The 27,858-nt window shown below is 41.5% G+C and overlaps 1 protein-coding gene across 8 annotated transcripts; it reads right to left on the reverse strand.

Moving 5' to 3' along the window:
- Nucleotides 1-483: 483 nt before the first annotated feature.
- Nucleotides 484-27,858, reverse strand: RBM39 (RNA binding motif protein 39). 8 transcript variants are annotated; one of them, XM_027663978.1, is made up of 17 exons: nt 27,777-27,841; nt 27,483-27,555; nt 25,856-25,909; nt 22,753-22,944; nt 17,403-17,468; nt 17,244-17,297; nt 15,756-15,873; nt 15,066-15,218; nt 14,366-14,503; nt 12,706-12,771; nt 11,485-11,689; nt 11,208-11,285; nt 5,662-5,694; nt 4,464-4,539; nt 4,219-4,324; nt 1,573-1,651; nt 484-1,482 (listed from the first exon to the last, which is right to left on the reverse strand). In XM_027663978.1, the coding sequence occupies exons 3-17, from the start codon at nt 25,882-25,884 to the stop codon at nt 1,382-1,384; spliced, it is 1,494 nt and encodes a 497-aa protein (XP_027519779.1). In that variant the 5' UTR covers nt 25,885-25,909; nt 27,483-27,555; nt 27,777-27,841; the 3' UTR covers nt 484-1,381. The 8 variants fall into 8 exon arrangements, 6 of the variants coding, with proteins under 6 accessions (XP_027519779.1, XP_027519775.1, XP_027519774.1 ...); XM_027663974.1 differs by lacking the exon at nt 27,483-27,555 and having other exon boundaries at nt 17,244-17,294; nt 22,753-22,947; nt 25,860-25,909; nt 27,777-27,857; XM_027663973.1 differs by lacking the exon at nt 27,483-27,555 and having other exon boundaries at nt 22,753-22,947; nt 25,860-25,909; nt 27,777-27,857.

Here is a 27,858-nt window from a genome sequence, read left to right on the forward strand (position 1 = left end):
GGAATGTTCTCACTCCATACTCTCCACCTTGGCCAAACAGTTTTTCTGAGTGGTTAGAAAGGCCAGGGAGGCAGGACAGGGGTAGGAAGGGCAAAGCACAGGGGAGGCTCCCTCCAGAAAGCAGAGTGAAAGCCAGTGTAACCGATTCCTCCAGCTCCAGGACTGCCAACCACTTGTGAATGATGGGGGTGGAGTGGGCAGGAGGGAGGCAGCTCTGGAATGAACTTCCAGCAGGTCTGAGGAGGGTGAGCTGTGCCCAGGTCCTCAACAACGACGGCGACAGAGCAGAGGGTTGAGAACAGCAGGAACCAGCTCCTGCATGTGCTCTGAGCACGGGGTATCCCACCTGGTTATCTCCACCTGGGATACCTGCAGTGGTATCCCTGACATCCACCACTGCACAGCACCCATCACTCACTTGCAGGCCACAGCACACACTGCTTAAGTCACAGTGGGAGAGCAGAAAAATAAAGCTTCATGAAGGCCTTTTAAAGAGAATTTTATTTGAGTGGTTCTTACAAAGATTGTTGCAATATGAAAGTCTTTGTTTGATAGAAATATCAAGCTGTCTTGTCAAACACACTGAAGTAACCCAAAAATATATTTCAGAGCTCACAGAGCTTAAAAAGAGCAAAGATTATATGCAACCAGAACAAAACACGTTTCTGTATTTCCTACCCCTTTTCAGCCTTGGCTGGAATCTGTCAGCTCTGCCTCACTGCACACGTGGAAACTCATCCGGAAATGCAGAGATCGTTTTGTTTGGAAACTTAGACACACCTCACAGTATTTACAAAGAAACTTTTACAGATACATTAATCAAAAGTTACCATCAAGAAATAAAACCCTTCAATCCTTCTATTCTTACCAATTATTCAGCACAAAGCAAGCTGAGTAGCTGCCGCAGTCAGCCTTCAGTAGCCTTTTGGATTTTTCATTTGTACAAAACACTAAATATGTCCCTTCATCCAGTCTCTCTCTGATATTGCCCTTGAGCAGATCACCCACATTTAGTGAAATGTAAAATGTCTTTGCTGCATTAAAAGAAAGGCTCGTGAAACATTAAAAATGTCATTATGTCCCATCTGCCTTTTACAGAGAACTTGTTATCTATGAGCTACTTCTCAGTTCCTACGGATCACCTTAGTCAATGTACAAGAATTACAAGGCAGAACAAGAAGTCAACAGCTTTGTATACAGTGGAAATGCTAGTTAGGGAGAATGAACACACTGCATTTCTGCTTACTTCGTTTTATTTTTAAAGGTAGCAGGAAGTGTACACAAAATGACATTAAATCCTTTCCTTTAGTTTTATCTAAATAAAAGATAACTCAATCTTCCTCCAAAAAATACCTATGTACAAAACTGACTAAATTAATCTTCATCGTCGAACAGGAACCAGTAGTTGGGTTGCAGTCATGGAGTCTGGGAAAAGGCTGTGGTACGTTGGAAGAGGTACATACGCTGCTGTGATCATTTTACCTGAGCACAGGATCAAACAAAAACAACCATCAGTGGCTGGGCATTTCTGCCAGGGGTGACTGAGTAGAGAAGTGCACGTGAAACACCCACCTGCAAACCACCTCCCGTGCAGCGCGTTGACGGCCGCGATGGCAGCGGCGATCGAGGGACACTTGACGTACACGTTGCCCTGCAAGACACAACGAGGCAGCCTGTGAGGAGGGGACACTGCCACGGGCTGTGCCCCAGCCAGCCCCTGGCCACACCTGCTCCACTGGCACGGACCAGTGACAGAAGGAACAGGGGAGAAGGGGGCAGGGGGCAGTGTCCTGACAGGCACCGCCCCACGGGAGCAGTTAAGGCAGCACCACATCTTTCTAAGCAGGATTTTCCAAGACAGCCCAAACGTGCACTCATCTGCTCTCACTGAGCCGTGGGTGGCTCCTGAGAACCCTCTAGAGGGGCCCTGAAGGCTGTGAGAGAGGACAGCACACGGGGTGTGGCTGCCCCCAGGGGCTGTGAGCCACTGACCTCAGCCACAGATCCCTCTCTCCCTGGTCTGAGCTCCCAGCCCGATTCCACAAGGAGCAGGCACGCCCCATTCCCCAGGCCAGGAAGAACACACAGCACCTCAAGGGAGACTGATACTGTAAAAATTCTCTTACATGAACTTCAGCATCTATCTGTCTTTACTTGAACAGGGACTGAGGCAAAGGGAAGACCCCATCCCAGCAGGGCAGGAGGCCTGAGATGGTCCCCAGGGTGAATGACAGACTGATCTTAGAACTTGGCCAGAGATACCTGGAGTTCCCCCATCTGTAAATCAAGCACTGTGCCTCCCTAATCTGGAGAGCTGCAATAGTCACATCCAACAACTCCAAGGCACACAGATGCCCACAGTAATGTGTGGCATTTTTCTGGCTGCCTCCTTAAAAATAGACCACCATCAGTAATTCCTGAACCAGATCAGATTCTAGCTGAAAGAGGTTTTTCAGGAAAATAATATATTAAGAAACAGACTTCCCTGTAGCAGCTTTTGCCAGCCTGTACTAACTCTTCCCACGGTGATCTAGCTCATTCCCTGCTCAGGGGGTGACCCTGAGCTCAGGGGCTGGTGATGAAGGCATTAAGCAATGAACACACACAGCTCTGCTCTCAGCCTCCTCCTGCAAAGGCAGCCAAGCTCCTTGAACCCCAAAATGAGGTACAGCAACACAAAGCTGTGCCTTTCCTTGACCCCCCAGTGCAGTACACGAGCCGTGCACTCAGCTGGGACTGCAACCCTTTCATCCACAACAAATCACCCCTCGTGGCCAAGCCCTGACAGTCTCAGTGTGCAAGTCTGGCTGGGACAGAGCCCTGAACGTGCCCAGAATCTCAGTCTGCAAAACAGAACAGCACAAGGGAGCTTAGGTTCAAATCCAGTATTTTTAAATATCGGTGGGTGTTTTATATCTGGGTCATCGCTGTGCTACTGTAACAAAATGGGTTTCATTTTTTATGAAACATTTAACTCACGACACAGTAACTGTAGTTTTTTCTTTTAAATCCACTTGCTAAGGTAAAATAGAATTGCAGCTCCACATGCTCAGAACACATGTGAGGGATGTTGAGGGCTAGTGCATTTTTGAGGGGGTTATGTGATGCTTTTTTTTGTTTTGTGTTTAGTTGGGCTTTTGCAGGGGGGTGTTCTGGACTGTTGGGTTTTTTTATCTGTCAGAGAACAGTGGTCTCTCAGACAGTAACAGACACACACTGTGGGAAAGGTTTCTGCCTCCCAACAGTCCAATACAGCAGTGACCTTGAAGATTACAAGGTGCCAGGGACACTGTTTTACATACTAAACTGCAGCTCCCATCTAAACTCTCTGTAACTCATGGAAAAGTGTTTCAGGTGACACTGTGGCAGCTGCACAAGGACAGCAATGGTCAGTGAGTGCCAAGTGCATCACCAGGGCAGACCAACCCCACCCAAACAGACTGGGACAGCAGGGTGGGTTCCAGCCCCACACCACGGAACACAACAGGACACCTCCAGGGGCTGAAGAGTAGAAACCAGCCTGACTGAGACCATCTGAAAACTGAACTTCAGTCTGGGCTCTGAATTCTTTATAAAAGGGGTTCCAGGCGGCCAAATTTATTTACAGACCTTCCACAGTTTATATATTCTAAGAGCTGAAATACAGGGAAGAGGTAACTAATCTGGGGATTGTGTCAACACAGTGAAGAAAAATATATTCACCTGTTTAAGATGCAGGTATGAACCTGGAATTCCCTGTTCTATCTCCAGGCCCTCAGACTTTCCCCTGTAAGGCTCTAACATCACCAGTGTTCCCAAGCCTGGGTTGAGGCTCACATTTCCTGCACACCTCAATTCTGCTGCAGCAGGGGCCCTCTGTGCTGAAGCCTGGGCTCTCTAGAAAGAGGAAACTGGAAGTCCCTGATGTGGGGGAAATGCACAGTTTAAGGGAAAAGCCAAATGCCTGAACTAGACTGGTCACTACTCTTCAGCCACAGAACTTCAGCTGGGTAAATCTGCAAGAGCAGCAGCAGCAAACTGGTCATACCCACATCAGTTACACACCATGATTCACAACAGGAGGGAACCACCAACATCCTGGACAAACTGCAACACTGCTTCAAGAAATTTAGGTTCTGTTTAGGGAAAACCTCCATATTTGTAATGCTCCCTCTAGACAAAATAAAGCAACAGAAGTGCTAACAGAGCTGCTCAGTGTCCCCCCAGAACCAGGCATACCTGAGCTGAGTTTTTGTCTACATAGATGTGGATAACTCCTCCGTGTTTGTTACATTCCTCAATCACATCATCTTTAATTTCTGTGTCCCAGCCAGCTTCTTCTTCACTGTATGGGGGGCAGGAAAAACAGGACAGAGACATCACTCAGACAAAATCCAGCCCAAACCCATTAAACACACTCTTGCAACATTCTGATTTCTCACATGTAAAAGTCATCAACAAATGCCACACAATAAGTCACTTACGTTTGAGGATTAAACATGTTGGAAAGCTGGAAGCACTGTGTTGCAAGTGGTTGTACAGAAGCAGCTGCAGCCAGAACTGTTGCAATGGAAAAAAAATACCAGTAAAATATCTACAAATGGAAAAAAATACCAGTAACATATCTACAAACCCACTATGCATGGCTGTAATTTAAATGAGTATCTCCTATCTGTTTAAAATCCCAGCATTCAGCAATGGCAGAAACAGTTCTGACTAAATAGAAATCGAAGGCAGGAAAGCAAAACTCATTACAAAACACTATCAATGATAGATCCATTTAAACTGATCAATACCAACACTGGCACATATGAACCACAGTTGAAGGTGAAAAGATAATCGTGTACATTGATTTTGGCAGATTTTCCATGTAAACATTAAAAGGCAGAGACACATGCATCTTGACCTGCATCTAAAATGTCTGCCTGAGTTGTATGCCAGTAGCACCTTTAATGTTTTGCTCCTCATGGAAGCTCAGTAGCAGTTCAGGACAGAGTGGCACCTCCCCAGCTGACTGCACAGCAAGGGACAGAGACTTTGGTGAATTCTCAAAACCTGTTTTAAGCACATTGAGTTATGCTTCAAAAGTGTATCTGCACTTCTGTCCCTTGAAAAGGCAGATTATAGGTAACATTTCACAACAAAAATTATGAACATTTAACTGCAGGATAAATTTATACTCCTTCCCTGTAACTGTGGAATTACTACTTGTCATTTCTTGCTGCTCATCATGCCAGTCATCATTAAACACTCTCCCACAGGTGCCCTTCCACAGGCTGCAGCTTCTGTCAGTGGAGCTGGAATAACGGCCCTCTCCCCCTGCACTGCAGATATTTTGGGTTGTGTAGTCAGATAATGAACAACTCAGAGACAGAAACCCCAGCTCCTGATTCTCAAATGACCCCTCTAAGCAAGGAGAACACCCCCAACCTAGCCACACCTAAACCCACAAACACCACCCCACACGTTTTCTTGGACTAACACACGGCTGGGGAATGTCACCAACACAGAGCAAATGCTACGAAGGATTTCCAGTCAAAAAATCAATCACAGCATGACTCCCCAGGGACACCTACAGAACACAAGGCCTCAGTGTGGGCAAACTCTGCACCACAAGCATTTCACTTACAGCCATCTGCAACAAGACCTACTAATTACAACTCACATCAAATGCTAGTTTACCTTCATTCTGCTGGGACAGTCTTGTTTGTAAATCTAAAGAAAAATACAGAGAAGTTAATTAGTATCCTTGGTAGCATCACTGCCTGCCAGCCAGGTTGTTTAGCTTGTATTTCTCTGGTTAACAGCTTATTCAAGTGCCTCAACCCACTCTCACAGTTCCTCTCTAGCTGTGAGTTCCTTCACTAATCTCAGCTCCTCAGCTGGGAGATTCTGTACTTGACAGATTCCATGACCACAAAGGTAAGTGTATGTCAAAGAGAAACAACACCTTAAAGGACATGACCATGTCCTTTAATTCAATTTATTATCCTCTTCTTGCCTTTGCTGTGCTTGAACTCTTTACAATTTATTTCCATGAGAAAACAATTACAGCAATTCTGACAGGCAATAGAGGTTTGACATCTTTATTAACAGAAAGCAGTTAAGTACAGTTATAGAAACCTGACATTCTCAAAGCAGTTATCAAATTTCATTTTGAGTAGAATGAGGTGATATTTCCCCTGCTATCTTTCCATATAGATGTCATAATGACAAAAGAACCTTCGGTATTTTTCAAATTCAAAACATTTTCAAGAGTTGAGAACATTTAATTTGCCTAAAAAACACTACTTACTTGTTAAGCAACATACAGCTGTCCCAACTGGAAGTGATGGGACCAAACAAATGCAGACTTTCTAGCCATGACTTCAACACTCAACATCTCAAAATGAATAGCAAACTTCAGAATTCAAGAACTGAAAGCATAAGCCCCTTCAATAATGTTCCATTTAGCAGAGAGACATGAGGAGTGACAAGACTGAAGTAAACCATCATCTTAATTCACTGGTTTAGAGAGCAGCAAAGTGATAGACACCAAGCAAGCTTCCAAGCTTACCTGGGAACACCTGAGGGCATCAGGTACAAACACACTTTTTCCCTTTCTAATAAACCCTCCTCGACAACACTGGAGAACCAACAGGAGTGATTTTTTTCTCTCTATCTTCCTCAAGTGCCTTCCCAAATATCTTCCTAAGAACACATTCTGAAAAGCAAGACTGGAAGGAGCAAGATCTGAAGGCCAAGCTGTAACAAGAGCTGGCTACATTTGGCATGTTTTCCATCCAGATCTGAACACAAAGAAAACCTCACCTCCACAGAGTGGAAGTATCATAATAGCAAAGGCTATCTTAGCCTGTATTCTCTGCAGAAACTGCATGGATTTGGCCAAATCTGTAAGTAATTACCTAGTTACTTTTGAAAACAAAGGTGTTTAAAATCTCTGAACTCCCCCAGTTTCCATGAGGACACTCTCCCTCTGCAGTTCTGACCCACCTGCACAGGCACATCATGTCCAGCTGAACTTGTCCGTGTGGGTCAGCTGGGCTCTAGAGCCGAATGCTCCAGAATTCCTGCCCCAAACCTGCACATACCATCAGTGCAAATTCTGTCCAGGGCCAAGAGCCAGAACAGTTGTAAACACAGAAAAAAATCAGCTACCGCTGTCTTGTGCAACAGTTTCATCAATTAATTATCTACCACCTCTGAAACATAACCTGCTGTTCACCAAATCTTCCATCAACTCACTGAATTCTCTTGTTGCTCGTGACTGAAGAACAGTCCTTTCCTCTCCCTTCTAAAATCACTCAGAATTTAGAAATTCATTGTCTCTCTTTAGTGTCAACTCTTTTCCTACACATAGTTTTAAATAATATGTGGAAATTAAAATAAATACATCTGTCAAGTTCAGATCTAAGTAACTTTTCCAGTATGTTCTGTATATATAATCTCTTTGGCATGATGGGAGTACAGGCTCAGTGCACAGAGAAAGCAGAAATACAGAAACAGCTACCAAACACTTTGTGTCTAAAAACAAAACGAAGTTGTGTGTTTATTTTGAAATCCAGATGGCTTTAAATAGGCCAAAGCCTGCAAGTAATGCCCAGAGTGCCAAACCATTACTGTGAAGAGAACAGAGACCAAACAGAGGTCTCATATGATAACACCTATTCCTCCTTCCTGGGCAGCACATCATCTCAATCTCTTCCAAAAACAGACAGCTCCTTCCACCAGGATGGAATACACTGCCCCAGAAAGCATCAGAGGAATGTTCTATAGGCTGAATATTTTAAGTTTCACATGTTCAGACAGAGAACAGGGTACACAGCTACAACTATTTAGCTTAAATTCCTTTTCCTGCTGGAATTTTTTCCATGGGAATAATGGCCAAGTTCTCAGGTCTCCAGTAAATCTGATTCGTTACCCTCCCTATTTTAGCTTGATTGAATCCCTCCTGAAGGTGGCTGATCAGAACTGTTTGTGGGAGTGTGGCTCAGGTGCTCAGTAGGAGCACAGCTGACCTTGGCAGTGCATCAGCTGCCAGGTTACCCCGTCACCCAAACTGCAGTATTTAGGTATTTTCCTCCTCCTGGGCAACCTTTCACTGCTCAGCTCCCAGGCTACAGAACTGGAATTTGATTTAACCACAAAGAGGTGAACAATATACAACACCCCAATAACCTCTTACTGACAGCACCTCTGTGTTCATTCACCTCACCCCCACTGTTCACCACTGTTTTTCATGTAAGTACTAAACAAGATAAGCCCAACACTTGAATTTTGGCTTCAACAACAGCCTTTAACCTTCCCAGCTTTCACCTAGAAAAAGTCCCTCTTTCTCTGAGCAAGCTTCTTTACATACCTTATACTTCCTGTGCTACCCACTTCTCTGGCTTACTAACTCCCCATCGACAGGAGCCCAAAGTTCAGTGAGAAGAGCTCTGCTACGGCTGCTCTGCCCAGGAAAGGCACTTCCATCAGTGACTGTTAGCCTCGAAATGCAGTTTCTCTGACAGTTTGCTATACTTCCATAATATTCTCCAGTTTACCCTTCTTTAGTGTGACTTCTGAAGGAGTGAAGTCGAGACAGTAACAGGACCAGAATCTGGCCAGATGGCATTTTAATTCCTTTCTTTTGAGTGTAGATAATTTAGAGTTATATGTTCCAGCTACACACAATATCACAGACTTTAAATGTTTATTGACAATACCAGAGACGAGATTTCATGTTTCACACATCCTTTCCCTCACTCATTTCATGGGAGTTTTCTTCCTCCTCTGAACTGTTTACACTCAGCTCTTTCAGCTTTGCTTCTGCCTTGGGAATAATTTTTTTTTTTTTACTACATATTCCTAGCTTACCCTCCTCAAATTCCAACCTTTATGACCACTGTACCCACTACAAACTGAGTCAATGAGATACTTTAGAAATACCTTGGGAGTAGTTTTTCATTCATCTGAGCCCTGCTTCCTTTTTGTTCTCCAAGAGTTGTAAACCTTCATCTATCCTTTCATGTATTTTACAATGTCTAGCTCAGTTTGACTGCTGGCAGGTAATTTTCTTTCTATCTGTTTCCCAAACTAAAAATATTCTTTTGTTATTAGTCCTTTTTCTTATTTTTCATAGGCTGTGTGCTTATTCCTTATTTCTTTTGAGGTAGTTAATCCCCCAAGTTGAATGTGGAGCCCATTTCTAACAGGGCTTTTTCTTCTTTCTGTGGAATACAGATCCAATACAGCACTAGCAATGTGGAACACAAGAAACTTCTCACATCCTGCCTGTTCAAACACCCAGTTTGCTCAGACCAGATGACTTTATTGCCTTGTTTCTTCAACCATTGCTTTTGAAATCACAAGCCTTAGTTACAGACCTGTTTGTTTATCCTTTCATTTAAACATGAGCAACTCATGATCCCTCAAGTCAATGGTCATTTCTATTCTCATCCATAACATCTTCATTACTTACCAAATTGAGTTTAAAATAGCATCCCCTCTTCATGAGTCAGTGAGTGTTTGATGAAGAAATTTGTCGGATATCACATCCAGGAATATCTGGGCCCCACCATTATTACTAGCAATTCTTCTCCAATCTGTATCAGGGAAGTTAAAGTCTCCCACAATGACATAATTCCTGGTAGTAATTTTCTCTAACAAGAGTAAAGAGATCTTTAATCCATAACCAAATCTCACTTTGGGGATAGCTCATGACTCTATGGCAGCAAAAAGCTTTACCTTTTTCCACAGTTACTTAAAGTTGCACATGTCTGCATTATTCCTTTTGTACAATACCAGTGGAACAAACAATGCTACCCCTACCACTCATTTCTACAGTTGCTAAACATGCACCTTCTTCAAACACCTGTATTCAACCTTATCATTTATTTCTCCATAGCCAGGTTATCTCATGCTGATTCCATCTATCTGAACAGTTCTTTATCAAGTATTTCTGGCCACATTCTTGATTTGGTGAGCTTGGTGAGATTTTTTTGGTCTTGCTTGTTTCAAATGGGAAAGGATTGAGGGTTTTTTTAAATACTTTTCTCATTTCTGTTTCCACACCTGACTGCCACACTACTGTATCACCTGCATTAACAGTGATCTAACTTTAGTGGTGGCGACCTTTCCTTCTCCTTCTGGTCTAGATACACTTTTTCCTTACCTCTGTGCCTTTTTCATCCTTTTCTTCTTCAGCAGACAACTAACATTTTCCTTTCACTAGCCAGTTCCTTTTCCTTCCAAGGGCACATCTCTAGAACAACCCTATTATACTCTTTTAGCAACTGTCTAAAGCTTTACATGTGTGCTCTTCACAGGACTGCACCTGACCTTCAGTAACATGATCCAGGCCTATCTTATTAAGTCTGAATCACTTCTGTCACAAACTCTGCTGGAAGGCAAACAACAATGCCACCTATTCTTTGCTACTGTCCGGAGACTTTCTCACATGTTCCAGCATCTAGTTATTTGGGACACTAAGTCATTTTCTACTGCTATGACAGTTGAACGTTCTCTGTCCTTCTTACTAACTAAAAGTAACAAAAAGAAGAAATTCCACTCTGTGAAACCCTGATCTCCCGTGGGAGGTTACTCACTGCTCTAGTCCTGAACACCCCTTGATCAGTTTGCTGTTTAGGCCAGTAAGAACTAGCAGAGCAATCATATATTCAGCCTCACTCCAGCATACCCACCTGCAGAACACACGAACAACCACAGCCAAATCCGAGCAACACACATTCCCTGACACACAATGTCCTTCCTCACCAGGACACACACTGTATATATCTAACACTGCTGCCACCCTCGGGACATGTCCCCCATCAAGTCCTAATAACCTCCCTGCCCCTGGTACAGCCCAGGCTTTTCACAGGGGTCAATGCCCGTCCAATTCCGGGCCTGCCATTTTTAGCAGTCAACACTTACAGTGCAGTAGAACTTACAAGTCCCCATTTGCACAGAGAATAGCACAGATAAAGAGATGAAAGCTTGGGATGAATTAGGTGAACTACAACAGATTTGCAAAAATACTACAAAGTGAATCACACCCATCCCAACTGTGATACACTGTCCCTGGTTATCTGCTTACGGATTTGCAGCTTTTTACAGTGTGTCAAACACACTGCAACACCTGTGTTTTCATTTTAAAAGATCACAAAACATATTAAAGTACCTCTTGTCACAAAATTATAAAGCAAAAAGTAATTTTGAAAAATAAACAGGTCATCATTTCTTACCTGTCACAGCTCCAAAGGCCAAAGAGCCGCTCATCTGCAGAGCCTGCTGTGCAGCTGGGGGAATCTGCAACCCAGTACCTGCAACACAACACAGACCTTGGAGCAGGCACTGCCACTCACTCAGGGATGCACTAACACAAGGACCAGAAATCTTACTGTTGCCAAAAGATTAAAGAGACCATTTCATGCAGTTATCCCAAGTTCGGGGGAGGGGTTTAATTCAAACTCTGCAAATTTGTGTATTTTTTGCACATTTCCTATTAAACATCACACCCACCTTCTGCAAGTCTTGCCATCAACTGAAGGCGACCAGTTGTTCCCAAGTCAATTCCAGTCCGTTCCAACTCATCACTGTCCAAAAAGGAGCTGGCACTGGAAGCATCAGTACGCTCAGTTACATGTCCCACTTTCATTGGTCTCCCAGCCAGCTCAAACCCATTGAGTTGTTCCAAGGCCTTTTTGGCACACTCAGAGTCTGAGAACTATAGATTGGAAAAGGGGATTTCAGTAATAGTGCCTACAGGATTCAGCAACACTTCTACTGTATGCAACATCCACAATTACAGAAACAGAAGAAACTGTCTAAGATAACAGCAACAAGCTAACCTAAATATGCTCTGTATTTTTAATTTAAACCAAACACACAGAATTTAGTATTTACTGTCTCATATTTAGGTGATGTATTTAAACATAATTATAGTTCAAGTTACAGCATCTAGATACTGCAATCAACAGAAGTCTTGGGCTGCAGTTCTCTTAAAACAGTGACAGTCACTTTCTTTGTAACCTTACAACTGCCATGGTATTTACTGATTATTCCTAACAGGTGTCCTGCTTTATGCTGCGAAACATCAAAATAAACATACAAACATTTTATCAGTGTTAAAACCGTCTGAACTATATAGTTAGTTTGGTTTCATTTGTGTCCAAGTGCCAGAGGTCCCAGCCGAGACTTTTGTCCCCATGACAAATTGCCAGGTCAGTCAAGAAACTCAAGTTCACAAAATTGTGTACCTGAGGGCAAAGAGGAGAGATGTTTTCAACTGAAAGTTTCATCTTCTAAAATTTTATGTCCCCCAAAAAGCTCAAATTCAATCATTTTCACAACTGTGAAAAATGCCAGTCTTTACTAGTGTCTTTGCCTGCAGAAGGCAGCGTTTGCTTTCCCAGGCACTGACTCCAAAGGAAACTATTCCCACCTAAACACATCCATTGCTCACCCACGATACCCAGACAACTGGCAGAAACAAAGAAAAGGGCCAGTGCTGTGTGTCCTCTACATGACACTTCTAAAATGGGACCTAACAGAGATAAAGTAGCAATATAGTAGCTGCTCTCTAGATACAACAGCAATATGGATTGATAAGGTATATATATAGTAGCAATGTAGACTGCTGCTATATATACACATGACAAAGTTATATATATATAGATACACTACTACATGGGAAGATTACACCCAGAAATGGCCTAAGAAACCCAGCAATCCCAGTCATACCGTAATGAATCCATATCCTTTCGAGCGCCCAGTTTCACTGTCCATCATCAGCTGAATGCTTTCAATCTGAAAGACAAGAATAAAGCTATTTATTATCAGACATTTTGGAACAACCCACAAGATACCACAACACAACGTGGAAACAGCCCTGACAAATACACAGACATGAGTGTGAAACCACTGTATTTATTGGGTTTTTTTAATCAGTTTCTCATTCCTTCCTCAAGTCAAACTTAGTGTACTGACAGCCAGACAGGTGCTCCAATACTGAGACAGAAGCAGGTAAATGGAAGGGGTTTGAGTGCAGCTCCAGGTAGAGGTTTGCTCCTGATGCAACATTCCAGCAGATCATGAGCACACAGACACCATCAGATCCTCACTGAAACACACTGGTCATGCATCTCATATACTGAGAAACTGTTTCACAATCTAAGAAAAGCAGTCTGCATGTCTGACCAGGGTCTTTAAGAAAGGGCTGTATATTTTAATAATTACTGGTATTTGGGAACTCCTAGAAGTTAGGAGTAACTCCTGAATTTAAAACACGGTGCTGAGTCATCCATGAGCCATAAAGTAGTGTTTGGAAGAGACAGCAACACAGAAGACAGAACTGAGTTTAGGACTGGAGTATATGGAATAAGAAGGAAAGACCTTCACAGCTCTACATGTAACCCTCCTAAAACTACCTTAATGCTACTGCCAGACTTTGAGAAAAAAAAAAAAAAAAAACAAACAAAACCAAGAACAGCAGCCATGTGGATTAAAATTTAATCAACTAGAGCAATTTTCTAGGGTTTTGCACAAGAGATTTAAAGGGATGGGCATACTGGGTCTGAATAATGCATGTGAAAAGCACTGCCACCGTATGTATGAAGCAGGGTTCATATCCAAAGACAGTATGAAAAGAACCCAAACATTAATGGACTTCTTTTTCCCCATTAAGTACCTAACTTTTCCCCTGTCTCATAATGAAACACCCCAGGTACCTTGGCACAGTATGGCTAACAGTTATTGTAGCTCCACTGGAAACTTTGGATTTGATCTGTTCGCTTCCATAATTCTCTCTACAAAAACTTATTGTCATGCTGCAAACTAGGGCCCAACGCTCAGGAGTGAGAAGGGGCCTGAGTCGGAGCTGCACAGGCCACACCACTAGTTCCTGGTCCTTACATGAGTTAAAACTTAAGCAAAAAGTCCTCAGACACAGCTGATAGATAGTAAAATATTCCAAGACCTCAGCCCCAATTCTGTGCTTTGTGCTTTAACCTGTGAAACAGGGCCCTCATTCACAATCACGGGTGGGAAAGATATTCACAAGTCACAGCAGCAGGATACAAAGTAGGGAGGTTTTGTTCTGGTTTGTTGGGGTTTTTTTCCCCCTGATCCTTAATTTAGGTACTCATGGAATTCTCAGCTTTCCTTTGTAAGATCTGCCATTCCAATTCACTGGACACCACCACAAACCCAGGTCCTCATCTGTTCTCTAACACCACCCGCGCACCCCAAGCCTGGGGATGTTTATGGGCACAGCAGTGCAAGAAGGGAACAAACGTTTCGTGGGTGTGAAGCTGAATTATTTGCAGAAGCTGTGAGTGCTCCACAACTAATCTAGGTTTCTCAGATAAACTACCACAACACAACATGCCAAATTAACATTTACCCTGCCAAATGGCTCGAAGATTCCTCGAAGCATATCTTCAGTTATGTTGAAGTGTAATGATCCCACATAGAGTCTCATGGGACCAGCACTGCCCTTCTGCAGATTATTTGCCATTGCTGCTGCTCTGTTTTTCTCTGCCTAAGAAAAGGAGAACATAAAAACTCACCTTCTGTCAAAATTTATAAAAAGCCCTACCATAAGCAGTATGTATCTATCAGATCAGAACTAGGCAGATTCACCAAAAAACCACAAGCTGTAGTATAATCTGCAGACTATCCATCGGACTTTAAATTAAAATCCACAGAACCCAAGATGATGACCAAGTACAGAGACACAGATTCCAAAAGCCTTCAAACTGAAAAACTTCATGCATAATTCTGGCTTGTATCTAGTAAATTAACAGTTTTTACACATGCTGGAAAGCATACACAGTACAACCTACACTTCTGTAACATTATTTCAATTTCTTTACTACTACTTGCTTAAAATCTGTATCTTCAAAATGCATTTATATCACTTTGGATTGCTTTGTCTGTCATCTACGGGAAACAAAAGTCCATTCATAATTAGCTTAAATAATCAACCTTGTTAAGGTTTTCCAAACATGCAATGGTAACCAAACTTTCAAACATTAAGTTTCCCAGCAAGACACAAAAGGCATAACTCAAAATGAACAAAAATGAGATTTACAACTCCTTACCTGTGATGCCTGTACTATGATGGGTACACCCAGGACTCTCTGTCCAGTCAGTCCTATTGCCAGGGGCACTGAACTAACATCAACAAATTCAACATAAGCAATTCCCTTTGAACGCCTGGAATTTCTATCTGAAATCATTCGCACATCACGAACCTGAAAGGCAAGAACAGACATGAGTACTTTGGAGATAAAGGAAAAAACCTAATGCAGCCCATTCCTCAGACAGGTATTAATAATGAGATGATCATTTGCCAAGCCAATGGCTTTGTAATTGTGCTGAAAATCTATGGCAGCATAGAGCTTTAACAAACATATCCCAGAGTACTAAAGCTGCTGTTCAAAGTCAAATGTAGTGTATGACAAAAGTTTTTAAAAATTAGAAGTTAAATGAATTTTCAGGTTATAGACAGATCTATCTGAAAAAGACAGAAAATATGAAAAATGAAGTTGTTTGAATCAGAATTGAATGGACGTGTTTTGCATCACATCACATGAACAATGAACTCGTGAGAAATTACATTTTCATGTTCAAAGCCTTTAATAACTAGTTCATCATCATTCATCCCCCTTTGCACAGGTACAGGAAGCTCCACTTGCTTACAATTCTCAAAAATATCAATCCTGCACTTAAGTTCTACTGGGACAGCTTGAGGCAGTAGTCAGATTCATTTTAATTTCCCTATTAATTACCTTCCCTACTGTAGAGAAAAATTCTTCCAGGTCTCTTGGTCGAATTCTTGCAGCCAACTGCATGCAGAATACTGTTCGAGCATCCCTCTCTTCGGGGGTAAGATTATCAATAGGTTCTCTGGAAAGAGAAAAGTTCAGTTAAAAAATAAACTGAATTAAGCTAACTCATCTCTGGACTGCATATGAAACACTAAATAATCAGTACTTCCCAGTCTAATAGTGAAAAACACACCTGCTGTATTTAAAAAAGGCAGGGTTAAGAAGTGAGTACCTAATATTAATATGATAATCTATTTACTTGTATAACATGACTGAATATCCTGTTTCAACTGCGAGCATTAAATATGCCTGAAAACTTCTATTTTACCTCCAGAGGCCCAAACTAATCAGAGATGGCATTTTGCTGCTGTCCAGAAATGGTACCAGGACCACTGTGGAGCTCACAGTCACGGAGATGAGATGAGAGGACGAGGATACAGAGGCCAGCAGGGTGAACTGGCACAGACTGGCTGTCCAAACTCTCAGACAAGTAGTGCCAACCAGGCTTTGCAAACTCACATCTGGCATCTACCCAGTCACTTCAGAGTCACTGCAGCCACTGCATAAACAATACTGACATCCATGTAAATGGAATTCCCAGTCCTCAGAGTTTCAGCTTGTTAACTCATAAAAAAATTAAGAATAGTGAATAATTACTCTGATCCTTGACACCAGAAGCACTAGAATAATTTTATTTCAATACTGAACCACTATCTGAAATTAGATACACCACGTCTAAGGTGTTGAAGCTTCAAATCTAAAAAAAAAAAAATCTGACTTGTAGTCAAGTACAGGACAGAACTAGCATGTTGGATCCTGGACTGAGTTTTCAGTCATGGAGTACATATTTATATTAATATATTTATATAGATATTAATCACTGAGAATACAAAAGAAAAATTTACACTGAATTATCTCAGTAAGAGTTTGCTAGTCATTAAAAAACAAAACAGGATTGGTTAAATTTAACTGCATTAATGTAAGAGAACAATCTCATTAGCAGCTATCTAAATCTAATTCCCTTAAATGAGAAGCCTGAGAATGGATAAGCAGCTCCTGCATTTCAAAGGTATCCAGCCTCTCTACAATTAATGTGAATAAATACTGAAAAGCAAAAAGAAGTATTTGTACTTTTCCATTCTTTATATTATTAAGCACAATTTAGCACAAAAGCTAATTCAATTTACAATTAACAGGTAAAAGATTGAGAACACAAATGCAAAAAACCAAAGGAAAGCTTCTTTTGCAAACTGATGTTATTTACAACTGCTTATGACATGGGAAGAAGGCAACATATTAACAGTGCTCTCCTCTCCCTGGCTTTTTAAATGAATTTCAGCATCACTTTTGAGTAGAAGCTGGAGAGCAAGTAGCCATGCATTATTTCACCATCACTTTCCCAACTTCAATATGACAAAAAAAACACCCAACATATGTAAAAAGTCGTACCTAACAGGGCTCTTGTCTTTTCTGAAGGGACTTTTGCTCCTGGAGCGACGTCTGCTAAAAAGAAAGAAGAAACAACATTAGAAGAAAACCTCAAATACACCACTGATTTTAATCAAAATCTACTAACGATATAATAAAAAGTAGAAAAAAGTCAGAAACCTTAATTTGATGCTGTGAGGCAGACCAATCTTCCCTCTGATGGCACTGTTGAATTTTGGACCAGAACTACGACAAAAGAAAAGACAGACATTACTCACCTGAGTACCAAAATTCAGGATTTCCTCTTTGTACTCACATTATACTGCAAGTGCTCACCCACCCTTGTACCTGAACTGGTCAGCAGCACCCAATGCATGCATAATATTATCAACAGGATATCAACATATGCAGCACTCCAGACCATAAGGCACAGAATATGCTCCCCTCTCAGCTTCACCTGCATCACAAAACCCCAGAATATGCAGGACTCCAGGAAGTGAATTATGAGCCAGCCACACACAGCACATTTGTCCGTGCAAACTATTCTGAGCTACAGTTACAGCTGTAATCATTTTCACATGTTTTTGTGTCCACATCAAGTTCTATGTACTGATGATTGCAAAGCAGGACCTTCATGGCCTGGAGCTCAGCCCCAGAGCTGTGTGCAAAGTGATGCTGGCAGGATTACTTGCTCAAGTGTAACGTTTTAAAAATCAAAAGTTTCATGAAATTTAAGGTGCAAGAAGAAACCAAAGTAGTTCCCTGCAGACATCTGTAAGGGACACATTCACTAATGTTGTCTCAGCTCTCCCCACTGAAGTGCTACAAATATGCCAATGAAGCTTCCTAAAGTTCTTAATGGCCACCAAACCACAGAAGCAGTGAACCCAGCAGTTAACCCTATATATAGACATGGAGCCACAGAAGGAATCCAACCTCTTGGCTGAATCTAATTTTAGTTCTCCAGGCTTCACAGAGTCTGTTAGAACAAACTGTAACCTGCCCTTTACTTCCATGTTAAGGACAGTCTTCACTAGGTAACATGGCACATGGGGACAGCCTGTGACACGGGCAGTAGGACTCATCCCATCGTGTTCTCCCTGAACTTGATGTCCTGGTAGATACAAGGCAAAGAACAACACCTGTTAACATTCTTCCTGTATCTCCACCAAGCAGAGGCACTGCTGCACAGACTGAATTCTGTGCACTGGGGCTTTGGCTTTCCATCTGCACACAATTGATTCTTTCTGTTGTAGCTACAATTTGATGTGAAACACCCTGAAAGACACGGCGGGCTGAAGACATTAGGAAGTCTTCCACTAAATCCATTTGGCCAGGCAATTTGTCTGAAAAACATCTTCTTGCTCCTCAGTGGAGCAGTAATGCTTATAGTTAAACTCAGCATCCACAGCAAGGAGGAGGATGCCCATTTTTAAACATGTCATGACACAGGTGGAAGTAGTGGGCCAAGATCCAAAACCGTGCTGGCCAGGTTAAAGCAAGGGAAATATGGCCCTGTACAACACTGGAAAAAAAAATAAAGAAAAAAAGACCATTTAGAAACTACTTATTAAGAACAGAGAAAATAAGACATAAAACACAGGCACGTGTTGAGATGAGATCGCTATTGATCAAACCCAGACTTTTTCTGCCTAGGATAAATTACTCCATTTCCTACTCAAGTCCAGACAAATGACTGCTCAGAGCATCCATTCAGGTTCTCCAGTATCTGAGAAACTGCTGAAAGCTGCACCTGGAAATGCTGGTACTGATTCCAGAGGTCAACTTCTTACCAAACATGGGACTGCCCTGCACCTTCACACCTCCCGATATAGAACGTGGTGTTCTCCAGTTCAACTCAAATGCAGCCAGACACACCAATTACAGTAATTCCAGAATACTAACACACAGACCAACTAAACAGTAGTAAATAATTATGAGGTTTTAAGGAAATGGTGAAAGAAATGTTTTAATTGTTTGCCTAAATCTAATGAAAAGAATTCCCAAAACACAAACAATTGATAAGTAACACAGTAACAGTTTCCAAATACATGCACGGCTTCCCAAGGGGGAGGGAGAGAAAAGGAAAAAAGTGGGGGGGAAAAGCACACAACCCACCACAACTCCAAAGATCTCTTTTCCATTTTCACTCTTGATTAGTAGTACCTTATTTACATGATTCCATGAAACACTGACAAACCCCAGTGACCTAAAGCCATCCCAGACTGAGCAGAAAGTTGCCTGGGGCAAGGTGACAGCCCAAGTTACCTTCTCAAGATCCCCTTCCAGCAGTATTCTGCAGGATGCACTTCCCTTTGTTTTTCTAAGGAGACCTGCTTGTAAAGCTGTAGATCTCAGGGAAAGCTGCTTCGCTCCTACGGCCCCTACAGCTGCTGCCCAGCTCCTGCTGTCACCCAAGGCAGTACCATGTCACAAGCAATTCATCTTTATGTCTAGGAGTCCCCTTGTCCATAAGCCAAAGGCCCTCAGTCCATAGGGACGTGCCTTCCCAAACCTGTGTGATGCCACACGGCCCAACAACAGTCAGGTCAGAAGACAGTCAGTAAATTATCAGCTCTTACCTGCTAATTCTTACTCAAGATTCCAACAAAACAGTGTTGGACAAGGCAAATTTTGACTAACAAAGTCCGGGGGCATCATGATGAACTTTCAGTCCTCATGTAATACATCTGTTTTCCCGACAGCTTTGTCCAAATTCTTGGTTTCAGAATAGAAACAGGATGGTCTAAGTGACTTCTACTGTACATTAGCAGTGTCTGGGATTTGCCAGACAGATGTCTAAGCAAGAATACCCAGTCAAGTTCTTTCTACTAAGAGACCTAATAATGTAGCTGTAAAACACTTACAGAACAACATATGTGAGAATAACATTAGAAAAAAAACCCTGTCAACATTAAGCAATGCAAGCCAGTCACCCCATTTTAAAAAGTTGAAGCATTTAACCACTTTCTAAAGCTTAAGTAACAAACTCCAAGGTTTCAGGCTCTCTGTGGCACTCTCTTCTCCATACTAGACTTTTTCTTCTCACTGTTGCTGAGATGCCTCTTAACTGCTCCAGCAGCAAAAACATCTCAGTTTACAGGCATCAGCTTGGAAAGGAGCCTTTATAAAGCAAATGAGAAAGATCACAAGGAGAAAGAGTAACAAATAAGATAAAACAGAAACCATAATGCATTTTGATCTAGATGCTGCCCCAGCCAGCAAGAGTACTCTGGCAGTTACTTTTGAAATGCTGAGCTGATGGCACTGATACAGAGACAATTTCTTCAAATGAAAGCACCAGTTCTGGTGATCCAAAGTTATCTGACTGGAAGGTAGCCAGTGGTGCAGGAGGCTTCATCTCCAAAACTCCTGTCTCCCTGAAAGTCAGTGTCTGTTATACAGATTTAAAGGTGAGTCTCTGCATTTGAAGAGTACCAAATAGGAAATTAAGAGCTCTCCACTCTGGTATTTTCTGAGGCCCTTCTCTTTCACACTTTTTGAGACAAAACTAGAATTTGGGAATCACATTAGTGTATGTATTACTTCAGTAGTACCATCTACAAGTGACTGACAGCAGACTGCTTGCTGACTGCCAACAGTCAACACCAATCCCTCTGGGATACATGTGCCTGCCCTGTTACCACTCTTCCACTAAACCATTTCAAACACTAAAATTCTACTTGGTTAAATGAAAGCAACAATCTGGCAACTGCAGCAGAACTAACAAATGAATAAGCACAACTATGTATCCTCAGGGCATACCAGACCATCTCAGCTTCTTGTTCACTGTCTTTCCAGAGGAATCACCCAGAACAGCTACAGAAGTGTCAGAATAGGGAAAAAGAACCCTCACAATCACTTACCTTTGTGGCATAACGTATCTCAATGCACTAAAACAGGCATGGCTTATTGCACTTTCAATCTCTACTTGAGGAAATTATTTTGGAAGACTAGAACACTGGAATTTCCAAATTTCTCTAGCTGAAGAACCTTCTCACCCAGTGACAACAAAATACCAAAGAACAAAACTCTCCAACGCAGCTGGGAAAATGCAGCAACTCCCAACTACGTGAAGAGACGAAGGACGTCCTCCCCCTGCACCACCCCACTGGAGGGGAGGCTGTCAGGCTCACACATGGAAGGCTCCAGTTTTGGATCAAGGTCCTCTGTGTCTTGAGCCACAACTGTGGCACTGGCACAACCCAAACAGCTATTGTAACCTTACAGGTGCCAAAGAGTTGTAGGAAAACGAGCCAACTGTGCACTGCTGAAATCTTCAGAGCTGAAGCCCAGAGCAGGGCACAGAGGCTCTGCCCGGCCTGGCACTGGAGACAAAGGCAGAGCGGGGATGACAAGCTCTGTGACCCCCACGTGCACAGGATGCCACTGCACCTCAGCAGAGCCAGGAGCTGCAGTAAGTTCTCATTATCAGAATGCCCACATCCAGGTGACTTTGCACAAACTGAGACTCTGAGACCTCAGGCAGTTTTGTTTGCATTCCAAGAGTACAAAAGAGAATGTGTTCCCTGGATTGGGACCCAGCCAAGAAAAACATTCATGTACTAAAACTGTGCAAGCCTGCAATTTATCAGAAGGTAAACACTGTCTGCTCAAACACCTTGAGAGATATCTTCATCACGGATGACATTACATGTTATGGTTTAAAAAATACATCCTTTTCAATTGCCTGCTTTTTACGGGACCTTGCATTCCCAGACTTGGTAACAGCTGAGAGGAGGCCTGGACAACAGCAGACACAAGGAGCAGCCTCAGGTTATTAACTACAGTCAACCATATACACCAGTTCTCACTGGTTTTCTGCAAAGAGGCAACAGGAAGCAAAGGGGAGAGCAGGAATACAAACCATCAGAAACAAATACTGATGAAAAAATGTCTTTTGAGAATTGATTTACAACTGCCAGGAACTACTTACAGCAGAGGTTCTGTCAAACTAAATATCTGAGAGGATCAAAGAGTTCTTTCACAGCTTCTAGACAAGTCTGACAAAAAGCAGGGCAAATATGCAATGCATGGGCATTCCGAAGACAAGATGCTTCCAGTTTGGATGCATAAACATGGCATCTATGGAGTAAAGTGTTTAAGAGCAGCAAGATCGTAAAAATCTTCAGTAATACAAAAACAAGGGTTTATGAGTTTGTAAGCTAAGTCACAGACTGCTATTCACTTTTTGACAGCTAAGCTGTCAAGTTTTATACTGAAGACAGTTTGGACAAGTAGGGAACTTGCTTGTTACTTTGATTTTGTGATAAATGTGGTTTTCCAGTCAGCTGTACACATTCTTTCATTGCTTTTACATCTTTCATTTTGGTTCAGAATGAAAACCAGCAGAAGGGGGATATGTTACTGTCCTCCTCTTTTCCATGCTGTATTTATTGACATTCTTCAAACTCAACGTCTCACCCTCTGAGATTATTAGTGACCCATTTAGAAAGCAGAAAGTGAAACTTGAGGCTTCCCCATCACACCACTGAAGCAGCACCCGTGCACCTCAACACAAATAACCTACTAGGGGCTCCTGTAGCGGCCTCTGAATCTGCGGTCTCTGCTCCTGGACCGGCTGCGTCTGCGTTCTTTGCTTCGGCTCCGTTTCCTTTCCCGGCTCCTGCTCTTTTTCCGCTCCCGGTCCCGGCTCCGTTTGCGTTCCTTACTCCTGCTTCTCTTTCTGTCATGGCTTCGACTTCGGCTCTTGCTCTTTTTTCTCCTGAGAAAAAAACCCACAACTTTGGTTACGCCCATAGCTCAGTGTTATTTACCCCAAATCCCACAGCTCCCCCAACCTGATGTCAAAGACATTGACAGGAGAAGTTTCCACCTGTTAATATTTATATATTTTTTTTGTTAAGTGGGTGGTTAAGCATGCCAGCAATCTTCTATCACTATGAAGTCCACAACAACACAGCTTTATTTTAAATTTCATAATTGCTAGAGAATGCTCCCAGAAGAGTAAAAGGACTAAAAAACCATTTCCTGTGTTGGATCTACTACATACCAGCTGCAGTACTTCATGTGGCTTTCAACCACACTTTAAACACAGTATCAAGATTCTAAGATCAAATTATACTTTTACAGCAAAGTAAAACAAAACAACCAAAATAAAGATGCAAGTCTGAGGGAAAGGAAGGACGGTTAATATTCCCCACCATCACTCAACACACTGCTGAAGAGTTTTTCTTCCCTACTTGCTACTCCTGCTCATAAGCCACTTGCTTTTTTAAGTCTGTGCTTGTCACAGGTTTGGGCCAAACTGCAGATCTTCGTAGCTTTAACCATTTACTTAGAAAATCTAATCTTTTAAGGTCTGTAAGTCAGCTATACCTCATATCTGAAAACCAGTGAGCAACTGCTCCATTCTTGTAATTTGCATTATTTGCAAATTTTTTCCCTCTATCTCAGCCTCAGACCATCCAAGCTTACAGTCCCCTAGTTTTTAAAATATATACGTGTGTATACGTAAAACACGTGGTAAACAGATGCTCAAGCCATTACTTAAGACAGTAAAATAATCAATTTTGCTGCTAAACTTTTGAAGTTTGAAACGTCCTTTGTTCCTCAATTTTTCCTCTTCCTCCTTTTGGGCCTTCTGATTGCATACACCATGTTTTTTCAAAGTGGTCACTCATACACCTAAAAACTTTTTAAAAAGGGCATGTGGATTACAAAAGGTTCATTATTGTTATTTTCTATGGCCATGAAGAAAATGAGACTTCTAGTTAGTTTTCATTCCTAAAGTAAAAGGTCTCTCATTTGCCACATCTAACTAAGCCTAATCATCACTGGCAGCTTTTGCTCTCCAATCTCCACCTAGGAAGACTATCTTAGTATTTGTCTCTGAAGACAAACATTTTGTGATTAGGTTTTAAACACTGGAATATTTCATTTTTTCCACCAGTTTCTCTAATATTTTTGTAAGGACAGAGAAGCTGCTGCATCAAACCCTGATAATCAGAAGTCTCACAACCTCCAATAGTTCTGTATTTCTGGGTGGTGTTATCAGTGTCACCGACCCACACTTCCTGCTGTAATGCAGGAAGTGTCCCTCCTCTCTAGGACCCATCACTTACCAACATTTCCCCAAGCTAACCCTAAAACACCATCATAACAGCTCTGAAAAATCCTCCCTGTAGCTCACTATCCTGGCCAGAACCACTAAGTGGTAACTGCAGCCACTCCCTGTCAGACAGAGAGCTGAACCCCCTGTGCAGGCAAAGACTGCCAAGAGCCCAGACCCACACTGTGCCTCCAGCCAGGACTGACCTGGACATACAGTACAGACATCCAGGAAGTATCCAGATTCTTAATCCTTCCCATTACCAACATGGACATTTAATATCATTTGACAATTACTGAAACCTGCAGTTGTTTTTTTAACTTGCTGATTTTTGCTGTGGATTTTCTTGACAGTTTGAATCTTATTTCAGCATTTGCCCAACTGAAGCAGATACAGAATATCATCTGCATATAATTTAATTGATTTAAAGCACAGCAAGAAGTCTTGCAAAGCCTAAATACACCTCTGTCTTCAGCAACAGAGGACACCGTCATGAGTCACAAACAAAAGAGTGCAGTTCGTTCTTTAAAGATTATGTGGAACAGCAGCTCTATCAAAATGAACTTCTAGGGCTTAAAAATATTGGGAACAGCTGCTTTTGCTGGAGTTTTAGAGGTCTTGGGATTTAGCATGAGAAGGATGTTCACAGTACTGTTTAGAACACAGACATAAGGTATAATCAATTTTAAATTATTTGATTACAACTAAAGCCTGACCTTGGAATTGGACTTACAATTCCCCAAATATTCATACACCTGGGATAAAACTTTCTTTGGATCCCTTCAGCATGTCATCTGTATGATTTCAGAAGCTGACAACAGCACACATGCTGACTTCTTAAGATAGCTGTCTATTACAAAAATGCACTGCTTTCTGCTTAGTCAAATATCAATCTAAAAATTTGTCTTTTTACATTAATTACCTCATCACCAAATGACACTTGTAAGGTACAGAATTTATTTTACAGACTTAAAAACCTTTTGTTTATTTGGGGTATTTAAGAGACTCTTACGTAAGGCATTTTTCCTCAAATTCCTGGTTTCATTCCAGACTGCTTGGGGCATCAGAAGGTGTTCAGATTCTGGAATTATGCTTGCTGAAGAAGGTGGGCTTGTACTCTTGTTTTTCAAAAAAATTTTCAAAGGTGGGGATGCAAAGAATAGAGGGAGGGAATTCAACACACTAAATCTTTTCAAGAAAGCACTGGTATCTTTAAATGCTTTGCACTGCTCCAAATCACATTCTACAATAAATTCTACAACAAATACACTTTTAAAATGCAAAATCCATTGCATAACTAAAGTAACAAAAAAAAAAAATTAAATATGTTGAACATACAAAGTCTGTATTTCTATCTGATGCTCATTAAATGTTTCCACAACTTCAATGACATCAGCTGTGAGGGTTTTAACTACATTTGGAAATAAAAGAAGACTTCCTAATTGCTGCAACTGCAAATATCAAGCTTTGTTATTTTAGCTCCATAAATACTACTGACATGCATTCCCAGGTTCACAAAACTCAGCAGCCTCTCCCCAAAAGTACAGAACTGAGACAACACTCACTTCTTGCTGCGCTCTTCGTGGCCATTGGCACTGCTCAATTTGTTCTCATCCTAAGCAGGGTTGATAGAAGAACATCGTGAGGACGAAGTGGAAACATTTCAAGTGGTCAAAGGGTAATGGGAATAGGAATAAGAAAATAAAAAAACAAAAATTTTAATACTAAATTACTTGTTTACAGCTTAATTTGGAAAGCTTTAGAATATTTAGGTAGGCATGTTTAACCACTTTGCTGCTTAAATTTAAGTCATACTATTACAAAATACAAGACTTACATCATTTAAAAGTGTATATTAAATTGTAGATACTTCCTTACATGGTTTAGAGAGCAAGTTATCCTGTAGAATTCAGCACTCAAGTGGTTAAATGTTATTTCTATAAAATGTAAGAGGAAGTTTGAGGTCTGTTTGTGTGCCCCTCTGATCAGTACCAAGGCTATATCTCTGCCTAAGCCCCGGGGCTGTGCTAGCAGCCAGCCACTATGGATTTCCTATGGATTTCCTGTGACCGATGCCATTCCCGAGATCTTCGCTCATTTTCGTTGAAGGGTTGTAAGAGCTTGATGTCACCTCTGTCACACATCTCGCCCTGAAGCAAACAGGGATTCACACTGCTTTAGTAACGTCGACTCCCAAGAAAGTCATCAATAATCCACCAGTCCAGCCTAAACATTCCCTATTTCCATACCTGTTTACATGGAAAATATCCATGTTAAGCCAGGACACAAGAATTTTAACATAATAGTTTACAAATTTCTCTTCAAGATGTAAAAGTAACTGCTAAATATTACATAAACTAAATGTACATTTAAAACTTACAAATGCTCATCCAAAATGCATTACACGGTTGTAATAAACACTGCAAAACAGACTAACAATAGCTGCTATATAATTTATATACTGGCTTTACAGTTTAATCACATTGGTTACATCAAAAGTACAATTCCTAGGCGACTTAAAGTTAATATACATTTCTTTCAAAACCAGTGCTAAAGCATGCAGACTGTTCATACTTCACCACCATTTGGTGGAAAACAAAAAAAGACAGTATTCATTTGCTGCTGGTTTAAGTAGACATCACTATGCTAATTGATAAAAATTTCACATAAAAATTGACATTTCCTAATTAAACAACTAGGACAGAAGAATACAAGAGCTTATTTTAGAATGACACCGCAGACTGTGATACTGTCTTTTACTTGCTAAGAACATTCTACTCAGGGATCCAAGAATTTCCGTAAATTCGTTCACTCAGCAATTGATTTTCATCTGCCCTGTTGAAAGATTAACCGCCAGCAGCTTCTGCATTAAAAGCAAGTCCCACTCTTCTTGCACTGAGCAGACTGTTCAAATATTTACTTGCCATGGGACTGGTGAAAAGGTTATTCTTGGAACCCTGCTGTTTTCCCAAATCACTGCATTCACCTTGTTGCTATACCAAACTAGACCTGGCCATTTTAGAGGAGAGGTTTTAGGATTCTTGGTTTGGGGGGTTGGTTTGGGGTTTTTTTCTGTTTTGTTTTGGTTTTCTTTGGTTGGTTTTTGGGTGGGTTTTTTGTTTTGGTTTGGTTGTATTTTTTTTTAACCTAGGGGACCACGGTACAGCGATACGTCACTCAATTACTACCTTATGATTGACAGTTCACACTGGAATCAAAGGTGAATTCATGGGAGTAGAGGTGAGATATCGTTAGGCAAGTCTACAAAGAGAGATAGATGGGCATTTATTCATCACGCTGAAGTGAAACTACTGCACAATATAATTACATTAACAGTATATATTAACTTGAAAGTTACATGTAATGCATGTCCAATAAGATAAATCATGAGGGCTCCAGGGATGTTAGTTTACAGTTCAGCAGTAGTTTCATGAATAATGCTAAATTAAGGTAAACACGACTTCATGGCACATTTTTCTCACCTTCTTGTAAGGAGCTTCAAGCATTGCCTCAATATCAATATCATCAGCCATTTTTCAGGGCACCTAAAAGAAGCAGCAAAAT

The sequence above is a fragment of the Corapipo altera genome, unplaced genomic scaffold, assembly GCF_003945725.1.
Source record: "Corapipo altera isolate COAL_440 unplaced genomic scaffold, ASM394572v1 110, whole genome shotgun sequence".
NCBI lineage: Eukaryota > Metazoa > Chordata > Aves > Passeriformes > Pipridae > Corapipo > Corapipo altera.

What these genes read in the sequence shown, in the direction of transcription:
- RBM39 (XM_027663973.1), bottom strand. Translation starts at nt 27,827, where the DNA reads ATGGCTGATGATATTGATATTGAGGCAATGCTTGAAGCTCCTTACAAG. An exon ending in TTGAAGCTCCTTACAAGAAG is followed by an intron (nt 25,910 to 27,776) that starts GTGAGAAAAATG and finishes AACCCTGCTTAG; the next exon opens with GATGAGAACAAATTGAGCAG. An exon ending in TAGACAAAAACTCAGCTCAG is followed by an intron (nt 1,652 to 4,218) that starts GTATGCCTGGTT and finishes TGTGTCTTGCAG; the next exon opens with GGCAACGTGTACGTCAAGTG.